Source organism: Capricornis sumatraensis, chromosome 12 (genome assembly GCF_032405125.1).
Source record: "Capricornis sumatraensis isolate serow.1 chromosome 12, serow.2, whole genome shotgun sequence".
Lineage (NCBI taxonomy): Eukaryota > Metazoa > Chordata > Mammalia > Artiodactyla > Bovidae > Capricornis > Capricornis sumatraensis.
In genome coordinates, this window is record NC_091080.1 from 61,864,732 (window position 1) to 61,878,119 (window position 13,388).

General features: G+C 36.1%; 1 protein-coding gene across 1 annotated transcript in view; it reads right to left on the reverse strand.

The window, feature by feature from the left end:
- The window catches only part of MYCBP2 (MYC binding protein 2), a 265,188-nt gene that overhangs the window by 171,278 nt on the left and 80,522 nt on the right, over positions 1–13,388 (reverse strand). The window contains exons 15-17 of the mRNA XM_068984559.1: positions 7,253–7,457; positions 2,130–2,275; positions 1,774–1,875 (exon numbers count right to left, since the gene is read on the reverse strand). Coding sequence (XP_068840660.1) covers positions 1,774–1,875; positions 2,130–2,275; positions 7,253–7,457 — 453 coding nt within the window. The remainder of the gene's footprint in view (positions 1–1,773; positions 1,876–2,129; positions 2,276–7,252; positions 7,458–13,388) is intronic.

The following is a 13,388-nucleotide window of genomic DNA, read 5'->3' on the forward strand; positions in this document are numbered from 1 at the left end:
GAATAACCAGTGCATAATCAATATTCTTTTATTGCTTCTGATATACAGAAATATACTGTACCAAGAGAATATCTTTTGACAGAGGAAGGTAAAATTTTACTAAGATACACATTGCTGCTGCTAAGTCGCTTCAGTCGTGTCCGACTTTGTGCGACCCCATAGACGGCAGCCCACCAGGCTCCCCCGTCCCTGGGATTCTCTAGGCGAGAACACTGGAGTGGGTTGCCACGTCCTTCTCCAATGCATGAAAGTGAAAAGTGAAAGGGAAGTCGCTCAGTCGTGTCTGACTCTTCGTGACCCCATGGACTGCAGCCCACCAGGCTCCTCCGCCCATGGGATTTTCCAGGTTAGAGTACTGGAGTGGGTTGCCATTGCCTTCTCCAAAGATACACATTAGGCAAATAATTAAATGTCATCATAAAGATCTACTATACTTAGGTTGACACATAGGAAAGTGGGGGTTTTGTAGGTGATTTTGTATGATTCAAGCTAACATCTCCAAAAAAAAAAGAAAAAACAGGTAGTAAATCCATCACTGATACTTAACCTTGAGTAAATCACATCAATATAAAAGGAATTATTACTTAATTACTATGCATCAGAACTTAAATTATACCACATTCTCTACAAAACATTTAATATGCAATTTCCCATACATTTATATAATGTAAATAACAGCATATATCTACATTAGTCTCATTAAAATATCATTTAAAGGCAATGACTTTATGTAAACAAAGCCAAACTAACAGCAAATATTCACTGTATCAATTCCTCAACATTGCTTATTAGATACTATAAAGAACAATTTTCAAGTTCTAAGCAGATGTTTTATGACCTGAGTTTTTATTAAAAAGAATTCACTATGTGTACTACACATTTTATACTTACTCCCTTTTATATATAAAAATGGAATGCCTAAAAAGTCTGTAATGATGGTTCAATGAGTAAAAGGTTTTATCTCCTGTATCAAATATCATGCCATTCTAATAAATATTAAAATATACAATATCACTAAATATTTCTAATTAAAATTTTACCTAGCAGAGAAATAAAATCACACACCTTTATAACAATATGTCTTAATTCTACAAAGAAAAGAATCTATTGGACAACAATAACTTTAGTAATACTTATATTTACCTCTGCTTGTTGGATATATAATAAAATATTTATAATCACTGTTAAATGTATTTTTCAGGCTGAGAAATGGTCAAGAACAGTAGGGAAAAAATAAACAATACATCTATCTTTGCAATTAAAACCTGCAGACCATCTAACTTACCCTTCTTGTACATAACCAGAATAAGCTTTTTTCCAGAAAGATACATAAAAGCGTACTTATGCACTAAACTGGAAGGAAGAGTGGTAAGACCATGTCCAAATGATAATGACTGCAAATGAGTAAGAAAGCAAAACTTAAAATACTAAACTAATTTGGCATTCATAGTTAAGTAGATATGTCTACATATAGGTGAAGGAGAGTGCCTAGAATTTTTTTTTCTAAAGGTTGCCATTGATAATAGTTTTTGATGCTTGTCATATGGCACAATTCTTAACATGGCAGACTTAAGCGATAGACACACTAATGAAATAAATGTATGTATTAGCACAACCGTAAATACCCAAAATATTTTCACATTACTTTCATAAGTTACTAGAATGTTACTAATTTTAATTTTGTACCAAGTCAGCCTATTTTATAAACTTCTAAGTGGTCTCAGTGTAAGAAAATGGATTTTCATACATATTTTCTCTGCAGCTATATCTTACCTCTTCCTTCATCTAATCTGTGTCTCCTGATTACACGTTGCCGTTTTTCTTCTTGGCGTAACTGAAGGTGTTCTTCAATGTTAACCCCAGGCACTGGAACAGCTGGATAATGACAATCAATCAATTAGTTTTATAATAGATACGACAGAACTAAATGAAATTCAAGAGAATAAGCTAACAAAAACATTGTCTAAAACACAAATGATTTTTACTGCAAGAATTTTAGGAAAAAAGCAACTCATCCCTTAGTCAATGACAAACTGTCAGTTACGAAACAAGCAGCATTACATAATTAACTATTACCTTAGTTTTTTAACATGTCTACAAGGAATCGTTTAAACTATCAGAATTATTACCTAACAGAAGGTCTAAAGGTATCATCTCTTTCACTGCGTCAAGAATTCCTCTTTGTCTTGCCTCTTGACCATCCAGTTCTCTCGCACAAGCCTTGCAACATCCACATACAGCACAGCCAGATTCTCCAGAACCACAACCACAGATCCTAAAAACAGATAAATTAATTATTAGCTGGAGTCGTTCTCTTTCTTTAAAACTCTATAACATCTTTTCTGCATTTTTAAGATTAGCTTAAATGAGTCTGCAATGCAATCACCCCTTCAGAAGACCAGAATTTGTCAATTTTAAAGAAAAGGTATGAATAGATGAATAATTAAACCGTATGAATCAATATACTAAAAACACCTAACAGGCATAATGAAAATATTTCTACAGAAAATACAAATGGATTCTGCTGTCTTCAAAGCTTCTATTAACAGTCATTTAGAAGTTTTCATAGTTAGTGAGGCACCAGCAGCTTTAGTACTAAACGGACAGCACATAAACAACATTGCTATTTCCCAGACAAGTTACAGGAGGTGTGGGCAGCCTTCAGGGAGTGAGCTCAGCCTGCCAGCTTCATGCATTCTGTCTCCTTACCCCTTCCTTTCCTTTACATGCCATCATCTCCCATTCTCTCCTTTCACAAACATTAAAAATATTTTGTAATATTTGAAGTCATTTGTAACAGCAGTTTTCTGTATGTTTATTCTTAGGCTGACTTTATTCATGTATCTATTTCCGCTTGACTAATAAAGAAATTACTGGATGTGGTTAGATACTGTCCATTTAAATCTATAAAAAATTATTGGAAATTGACAGTATATTTCTTGGAAAAAGTATATAAAGAATAAGAATTAACTTCAAGAAGGACTAAAGAATTCAGAAATTAATTTACAATATTTATCAACGGCTTAAGTTCAGAGATTGGCAACACCTAATTTTAAATGGAAATATAGCTTGGGAGAAATCCAGAAAGCTAAATTTCAATCTCAGTTAAAAAAAAAAAACAACACAGAATCTTTTATCCAAATTAAATTTTAAAATAAACAAGTTAGGGGTTTAAATAGAGTAAACAGACTCAAACATACAATTTTCTAGAAGAAATATTATCCTTTAACAAAGAAAGCCAAAATATTTTTTAACACAGGCTAAAAATCCAAAGAAAATTTATTCTTAAAAAATCGTAATATTCCAATAGCCTAAAAGAAACAGCCTATTATACACACATGATCTAATTAACTATGTTAGGCCAAGTTATAAACCCAGAAATATACTCATAGTAAATCCAGACATTATTTGGGAAGAAGCACCTAAGTACTAACAAGGTGTCAAATAAGGAAGCCAGAGATCAAGAAGCGGCTAGTCTCACTCTGAGTTTTTCTTCAAAAGATTACCCCTACTTCCCAAAGCTGGCTAATTATCATAGATAATCTGATCTTAGAAAGATAAGATCTATCATAATACAAAGATGTATGATAATTAATTTCATCTCCCAAAGGATATCCCATTGTATTAGCTATAAACAACAACTCAAAATTCTACCCAACATTTTAGGGGAAAACTGCATTCTGATTCTGACAAATCCACATAATAACTTTAAAATGATAATACAACAGAATCCTGGGGGAGGGGGGAGACCCAACAAGAATAAAAAGGATAAATATAATAAGCATAATGCAACTTTAGAAGTGACAGTTTCTAGAACTTCTAAAGTTGCAACAGTTTATTAATTAAAAAGAAAACTATATGCCACTAATTTAGTATTCAGTATGATCTTTGATAATTCCACATAGAAAAAACTCATATTCAACATAAATTAATAGATATTTGGCCATAAAGAAGTCTTAGAAAAAGACTATAAATGAAGGCAGAGATCCATGCATTAAAGAAATTCATGACCTGTTTTAAAATTATAGTTTAAGTCAGAGAAAGATAAATATATGATATCAATTTTATGTGGAATCTTAAAAAAAGGCTACAAATGAACTTATCTACAAAAGAGAAATATAATTATAGATACAGAAAATAAACTTATTGGGGGGTAAGGAGAAGAGATAAATTAGATAAATTTATTTAATTTATTTAAAGATAAATCTAATTTATTTAAAGATAAATTAGAAGATTGGGATTGACACATACATACTACTACATATAAAACAGATAACTAATAAGGACCTACTGTATAGGGAACTCAATACTCTAAAAGCCTATATGAAAAGAGAAACTAAAAAGGAGTGGATATGTGTATAACAGATTCACTTTGCTGTACACTTGAAACTCACAAAACATTATAGATCAACTATACTCAAAATTCTCCAAGCCAGGCTTCAGGCATACGTGAACCGCGAACTCCCTGATGTTCCAGCTGGTTTTAGAAAAGGCAGAGGAACCAGAGATCAAATTGCCAACATCCGCTGGATCATGGAAAAAGCAAGAGAGTTCCAGAAAAATACCTATTTCTGCTCTCTTGACTATGCCAAAGCCTTTGACTGTGTGGATCACAATAAACTGTGGAAAATTCTGAAAGAGATGGGAATACGAAACCACCTAACCTGCCTCTTGAGAAATCTGTATGCAGGTCAGGAAGCAACAGTTAGAACTGGACATGGAACAACAGACTGGTTCCAAATAGGAAAAGGAGTATGTCCAGGCTGTATATTGTCACCCTGCTTATTTAACTTATATGCAGAGTACACCATGAGAAACGCTGGGCTGGAAGAAACACAAGCTGGAATCAAGACTGCCGGGAGAAATATCAATAACCTCAGATATGCAGATGACACCACCCTTATGGCAGAAAGTGAAGAGGAGCTAAAACGCCTCTTGATGAAAGTGAAAGAGGAGAGTGAAAAAGTTGGCTTAAAGCTCAACATTCAGAAAACGAAGATCATGGCATCTGGTCCCATCACTTCGTGGGAAATAGATAGGGAAACTCTAGAAACAGTGTCAGACTTTATTTTTGGGGGCTCCAAAATCACTGCAGATGGTGACTGCAGCCATGAAATGAAAAGACACTTACTCCTTGGAAGAAAAGTTATGACCAATTTAGACAGCATATTGAAAAGCAGAGACATTACTTTGCCAACAAAGGTCCGTATAGTCAAGGCTATGGTTTTTCCTGTGGTCACGTATGGATGTGAGAGTTGGACTGTGAAGAAGGCTGAGCGCTGAAGAATTGATGCTTTTGAACTGTGGTGTTGGAGAAGACTCTTGAGAGTCCCTTGCACTGCAAGGAGATCCAACCAGTCCATTCTGAAGGAGATCAACCCTGGGATTTCTTTGGAAGGAATGATGCTAAAGCTGAAGCTCCGGTACTTTGGCCACCTCATGCGAAGAGTTGACTCATTGGAAAAGATTCTGATGTTGGGAGGGATTGGGGGCAGGAGGAGAAGGAGATGACCGAGGATGAGATGGCTGGATGGCATCACGGACTCAATGGAAGTGAGTCTGAGTGAACTCCAGGAGATGGTGATGGACAGGGAGGCCTGGCGTGCTGCAATTCATGGGGTCGCAAAGAGTCGGACATGACTGAGCGACTGAACTAACTGACCTGAACTGAATACTCCAATTAAAATAAAAATAAAATATGAATAAGTAGAAAAACACATCATGTTACTGAATGGAATTATTTACTACCATAAAAATCAATTCTAAATATCATATAATCAACTAGAAATTGAGACACCTTTCTAGTCTAGATAAAAAATTCAAAAATTTCAAAGAAAAACATTTGCTTATAAAAAATGTTTAAATGCTTCTGCATAATAGAATATAGGCTAATTTAGCTAAATGATCATCAGTAAATCGGGAAACGTGTACAGAGAAAACAGAAAATGCTTAAAACTAAGAATATTCAGAGAACACCTTCCAATTGTTAACACAGGCAAAGACTTTCAATAAAAAACTCACAGAAGAATATATTTAAAAAGCCAGGAGAAGTGTGAGTCATGGAAATATGAATGAAAATACTGATGTGACATCACTTTACATCCACTGAGCTGACAACATTAAATAACTATATGAGCCACTATGGCAGTATTTCAAAAGTGTGCCTTCTTCTGTTATTAGTGGAAACAGAAACCGTTCATCTTTTTAAAGAAATAACCAGCAAGGTAACCAGAATTAAAAGAGACACATGAACCCCAATGTTCACTGCAGCACTCTCTACAATAGCTAGGACATGGAAGCCACCTAGATGTCCACTGGCAGATGAATGGATAAGGAAGTTGTGGTACACATACACAATGGAATATTACTCAGCTATAAAAAAGAATGCATCTGAGTCAGTTCTAATGAGGTGGATGAAACTGGAGCCTATTATACAGAGGGAAGTAAGAAAGAAAGAGAAACACCAATACAGTATATTAACACATATATATGGAATTTAGAAAGATGGTAACAACAACCCTATATGCAAGACAGCAAAAGAGACACAGATGTAAAGAACAGACTTTTGGACTATGTGGGAAAAGGCAAGGGTTGGGACCATACGAGAGAATAGCACTGAAACATGTATATTATCATATGTAAAACAGATGACCAGTGCAAGTCCGATGCATGAAGCAGGCACTCAAAGCTGGTGCTCTGGTACAACCCAGAGGGATAGGGTGGGGAGGAAGGTGGGAGGGGGCTTCAGTTTGGTGGGTCACATGTACACCCATGGCTGATTCATGCCAATGTATGGCCAAAACCGCCACAATACTGTAATTAGCTTCCAATTAAAATAAATAAACAAATTAAAACAAAACAGAAACCACCATCAAAACCAAAACAAAAACCAATACTTTTTAAACAAACAATAATAGTCCTGGGGATACACTCCATAGAAACAGATTCATCAATATACAAAAAAAGCTCTGTACATTTTTTTGTGAAATAAAAATTTAAGTAATGAACTGAGGACTTGGCGGGGGGTAAATAATAAAGGTTTAAACAAATTAAATGAAAGAGAAGCACCTTAAATAAAATAAGAATGACTTAGAAATTATTACAATAGAAAATAAATATAAGAATTATAGGTGTCTGCCAATATGCTTTGTAAGAAACAACACAACAGAATACACTCAAGCGTAACTGTGAAAAAGGGTTTGGCATATTTTCCACTATTACTTTCCCTCTCGAGTACTGCGCACTCTCTTACCCTCCAGGGACTCTGTCTGGACGCCCGCTGCTGACGCAGCTGGCCCCGTAGCCCGTGCAGTCTCCGCACACGGTGCACACCATGCACTGCTCCAGCTTCCACTTGTGCATGCCAGGAGGGCACATCATGGACTTCTCGTCCTTCTCATCCAGCTCCTCTTCCAGGTCCTCGTCCATCGCGGTGGCCATATTTTCAACTCCAAACCCTATTTAAAAGATCAGTCTATCATTTTCATCTAGATTATTCCCTTGTCTAAAAAACTGGTAATTTTACTTCCCCATTTAAAAAAAAAATACATAACACAAACTAATACAAGTGAATATACAAAGGTATGCTAAAATATAACAGCAACAAAAATAACATTTAATTTAGGAACCACCAATAAATGCTCTCTTCATTTCCTTTCTGCAGAAAGAGGCAGTGATGGCAGGAGTATTTCTTAACTGGAATTATATGTCATTCGTTAATTCTAATTTTATTCTGATTTTAGTCCCTCTTGTCCATCCTCACCAACAATACTTTCATTCAACAGACCAAAGAAAGTGTCCTAACCACATTCTAAGCCAAGACCTCCTTCACTCACTGCTAGAGTCAATCAATATCCTCTCATTGCTAGAAATCAGCTTCTTAAAATATATATTTGACCCTATGACTTCACAAACTACAAACCTCTAATGCCTTTCGAAGGTCTTCAAAGGAACAAAACTGCTTAGCAAGATATAGTCAGTCACAAAACTGCTCCCAACTTCCTCCAAGCTCATTCCCTCTATACAAATTACATTCCACCTGAATTCAAATTCCCTGTGCTTTCTGAACATCCTGTGCCCTTTCGCAGGTTCAGGGCCTTTGTTCATCTTTGCTCTACCCATATCTCTATATGTCATTTATCAGATGCCTCTTCCTATCTCATCTGGAGAGAAACTCCTTCCAAAACTCAGCTCCAAGGTCATTTCCTATGAAAACACTTGCAATTTTTTCCGGGTAAGTCATTATCTCTTCAAAGCCTGTAAATATCTCACTTAAAGCTTATTTGTGTTAGAATTCATTCAAGTATTTTTTTTAATTAAACACCAATTATGCCCCAGACATTACTTTATGGCAGAATCAACTAACTTTTTGTAAAGGGCTAGGTTGTAAATAATTTAGGCTTTGGGGGCTACATAAGTCTATGTCACTCTTCTACAAAAATCAGTTAAGTCGCTCAGTCTTTTTCAACTCTTTTTCAACTTTTACAACCCCATGGACTGGAGCACACCAGGCTTCCAAGTCCATCACCAACTTCTGGAGCTTACTCAAACTCATGTCCATCAAGCTGGTAATGCCATCCAACCATCTCATCCTCTTTTGTCCCCTTCTCTTTCTACCTTCAATCTTTCCCAGCATCATGGTCTTCTCAAATGAGTCAGTTCTTCGCATCAGGTGGGCAATGTATTGGAGTTTCAGCTTCAACATCAGTCCTTCCAATGTACTTTCAGGACTGACTTCCTTTAGGATGGACTGCTTGGATCTCCTTGCTGTCCAACATATTCTCAAGAGTCTTCCCCAACACCAAGTTCAAAAGCATCAATTCTTCGGCACTCAACTTTCTTTATAGTCCAACTCTCACATCCATACATGACCACTGGAAAAACCATAGCCTTGACTAAAAGGACCTTTGTCAGCAAAGTAATGTCTCTGCTTTTTAGTATACTGTCTAGGTTCATCATAGCTTTTCTTCCAAGGAGCAAGCATCTTTTAATTTCATGACTGCAGTCATCATCTGCAGTGATTTTGGAACCCAAGAAAATAAAGTCTGTCATTATTTCCATAGTTCCCCCCATCTATTTGCCATGAAGTGATGGCACCAGATGTCATGATCTTAGTTTTTTGAACATTGATCTTTAAGCCAACTTTTTCACTCTCCTCTTTTCACCTTCATCAAGATGCTCTTTAATTCCTCTTCATTTTCTGCCATAAGGGTGGTGTCATTTGCATATTTGAGGTTACTGATATTTCTCCCAGCAATTTTGATCCCAGCTTGTGAGTCATCCGTCCCAGTATACTCTGCATATAAGTTAAATAAGCAGGGTGACATATCCCTTTCCAATTTGGAAACAGTCTGTTGTTCCATGTCCAGTTCTAACTGTTGCTTCTTGACATGCATACAGATTTCTCAGGAGGCAGGTAAGGTGGTCTCGTATTCACATCTCTTTCAGAATTTTCCACAGTTTGTTGTGATCCACACAAAGATTTTGGCATAGTCAATAAAGTAGAAGTAGATATTTTTCTGGAACTCTCTTGCTTTTTCTATGATCCAATGATCATAGAAATTTGACCTCTGGTTCCTCTGTCTTTTCTAAATTCACCTTGAACCTCTTGAAGTTTTTGGTTCACATACAGTTGAAGGCTGGTTTGGAGAATTTTGAGCATTACTTTACTAGCATGTGAGATGAGTGCCTTTGTGTGGTATTTTGAACATTCTTTGGCACTGCCTTTCTTTGGGATTGGAATGAAAACTGATCTTTTCTAGTCCTGTGGCCACTGCTGAGTTTTCCAGATTTGCTGACATATTGAATGCAGCACTTTCACAGCATTATCTTTTAGGATTTGAAGTAGCTCACCTGGAAATCCATCACCTCCACTAGCTTTGTTCATAATGATGTTTTCTAAGGTCCACTTGACTTTGCATTCCAGGATGTCTGGCTTTAGGCGGGTGACCACACCATTGTAGTTGTCTGGGTCATGAACATCTTTTTTGTATAGTTCCTCTGTGTATTCTTGCCACCTCTTCTTAATATCTTCTGCTTCTATTAGGTCCATACCATTTCTGTCCTTTATTGAGCCCATCTTTGCATGAAATGCTCCCTTGGAGCTCTAATTTTCTTGAAGAGATCTCTAGTCTTTCCCATTCTGTTGTTTTCCCCTATTTCTTTGCATTGATCACTGAGGAAGGCTTTCTTATCTCTCCTTGCTATTCTTTGGAACTCTGCATTCAGAAGGGTATATCTTTCCTTTTTCCTTTGCCTTTTCCTTCTCTTCTTTTCTCCGCTATTTGTAAGGCCTCCTCAGACAACCATTATGCCTTTTCGCATTTCTTTTTCTCGGGGATGGGTTTGATCACCACCTCCTATACAATATCAAGAACCTCCATCCATAGTTCATCAGGCACTCTGTCTATCAGATTTAATCCCTTGAATCTATTTGTCACTTTCACTGTATAATCATAAGGGATTTGATTTAGGTCATACCTGAATGGTCTAGTGGTTTTCCCTACTTTCTTCTGTTTAAGTTTGAATTTTGCAAGGAGTTCATGATCTGAGTCACAGATAGCTCCCGATTTTGTTTTGCTGACTGTATAGAGCTTCTCCATCTTCAACTGCAAAGAATATAATCAATCTAATTTCGGTATTGACCATCTGGTGATGTCCATGTGAAGAGTCTTCTCCTGTGTTGTTGGAAGAGCGTGTTTGCTATGACCAGTGCTTTCTCTTGGCAAAACTGTTAGCCTTTTCCCTGCTTCGTTTTGTACTCCAAGGTCAAACTTGCCTGTTACTCCAGTTATCTCCTGACTACTTACTTTCGCATTCCAGTCCACTATGATGAAAAGGACATCTTTTTTTGCTGTTATTTCTAGAAGGTCTGTAGGTCTTCATAGAACCGTTCAATTTCAGCTTCTTTGGCATTACTGTTTGGGGCATAGACTTGGATTACTGTGATACTGAATGGTTTGCCTTGGAAATGAATAGAGATCATTCTGTTGTTTTTGAGACTGCACCCAAGTACTGCATTTCAAACTTTTCTGTTGACTACGAGGGCTACTCCACTTCTTCTAAGGGATTCTTGCCCACAGTAGTAGATATAATGGTCATCTGAATTAAATTCGCCCATTCTAGTCCATTTTAGTTCACTGATTTCTAAAATGTCAATGTTCACTCTTACTATCTTCTGTCTGACCACTTCCACTGTACCTTGATTCATGGACCTAACATTCCAGGTTCCCCTGCAATACTGTTCTTTACAGCATCAGACTTTACTTCCATCACCAATCATGTCCACAACTCAGCACTGTTTTTGTTTTGGTTCCATCTCTTCATTCTTTCTGGAGTTATGCCTCCACTCTTCTCCAGTAGCATATTAGGCACCTATGACCTGGCGAGTTCATCTTTCGGTGTCGTATCTTTTTTGCCTTTTCATCCTGTTCATGGGGTTCTCAAGGCAAGAATAATGAAGTGGTTTGCCATTCCCTTCTCCAGTGGACCTCATTTTGTCATAACTCTCCACCATGACCTGTCTGTCTTGGGTGGCTCTACATGGCATGGTTTATAGTTTTAAAAAAATAACCTTTTATAAATGTAATATACATTCTTAGTTTGAAGGGCCATAGAGAAACAGGCCACTGAGAAGTTAAGGCATCAGATTACGGTTTTCAAATCTCTGCTCTAGACATGGAGGACTATGATAATAAGTGACAAATATAAAGCTTGAAAGCTAGTAAGAAAAACAGACATTAATCAAATAACCATACTGAAAAGTATAAACATACAACTGTGAAGAACATAAAGTGCTACAAGACCATAAAATGAAAGAGCAAACCTGTGGGAATCAAAGAATTACTTTTTATGTTTGTCTTTCCGAGCAGACCTAGATTCTCAAACACAAGGTTACATCTTATTCACTTTATCTCTTATTCTTAGTCCACCTTATTCTCTGATCACTTACACTTAGATGTGGTACAGGTCTGTCTAATCAAAAAATGAACTCACAGGTTATGTAATCTTTTTTTTTTTTTTTTAATTTTTGCCACTTCTAAGCTATGGACAGGTTGAGAAATTAGATGACCGAGACTGAATAACTATGTCAAGAGTTAGAATAAAGCAATCCTTAGAAAGTCATCTGCCATACTTTTAACAATAACTAAAATACGTTGAGCATTTACTTGTACCCAGCTCTACATGTATATTCCTTATTTAATCACCCCAGCAGTACTATAACCATCATGCTCAAATCAATCTCTAAATTCAAAGCAATCTCAATCACAGTGACAAGTAAAAACACTGATTCTAATTCATACGGTAGACAAAGGTCCCAATCTGACATATAAAGCAAAAATGTATAAAGAAAAATAATGAAGAACTTGTCATCAATATTTAAAAATTAAATACAACAAATGAAACCATAAAAAAACACAGATGATAAGCCACAGGTTGGTTAAAGATATTTCCAATGCACATAATAAATATACAAAATATTCCTACAAATCAATGAAGAAAAAGACAGGCAAATAAGAAAAGTTTGAAGAGAATCTAACTCGTTATTAATATCAAGGGAATGTAAATTACAAGAGAAAATCAGTAATTATACTCCTCATTAAATATAAAAAAAAGGGGGGACTCATATTTTCACCAACATTTACTAGAATGTTCACAGCAACACTAACATAACTCAAACTATAAACTATCTCAATGTCCATAACACTAGAAAAGATTTTAAAACTATAGTATAGTCACACAATGTTATACTCTACAACAGTGAGAATGAACAATCTATAACTAGCTGGTAACAACATGGAAGAATCTCATAAACTTGAATGAAAAGAAATACACACAAAAGAGCTCATGAATACACGATTCCATTTATACAGTGTATACAAAATATATACAAAAGTAAATGACAGTGTTAGGTAGAGAGGTAGACAGTAACTGGAGAGGCACATGAAGGGGGGCTTTCTAGGGTACTGGTAATATTTCCTAATCTTGGTGCTGATTATATGAATGTGTTCATTCTGTGACAATTCAAGATGTGTACTTATTCTATGTAAACTTCTCTGAACGTAGGTTATACTTCAATATAAAAAAAAATTACAATGAAAAACCTTGTCATAGCCATCAAAAGAACAAAACCAGCCTGTGGATACTATTAGAGTGATATGGAAAATGAGACTTTACTTGTAAGAATATACAGTGGTACAACCTCTCTCAAGAAAAATCTAGCACTGAACCTGCAATGTACAACACAGAAGTTATACAGAGTAGAGTCTCCCACATTTTTGCCATGAAACATGAATAAAGGAAGCTTTAAAACTGTTTACAATAGTAACTATCAGCAGGAGAATGGATAAAGTGCGATATGTTACTGGTATGGTTTATTACACAGCCAT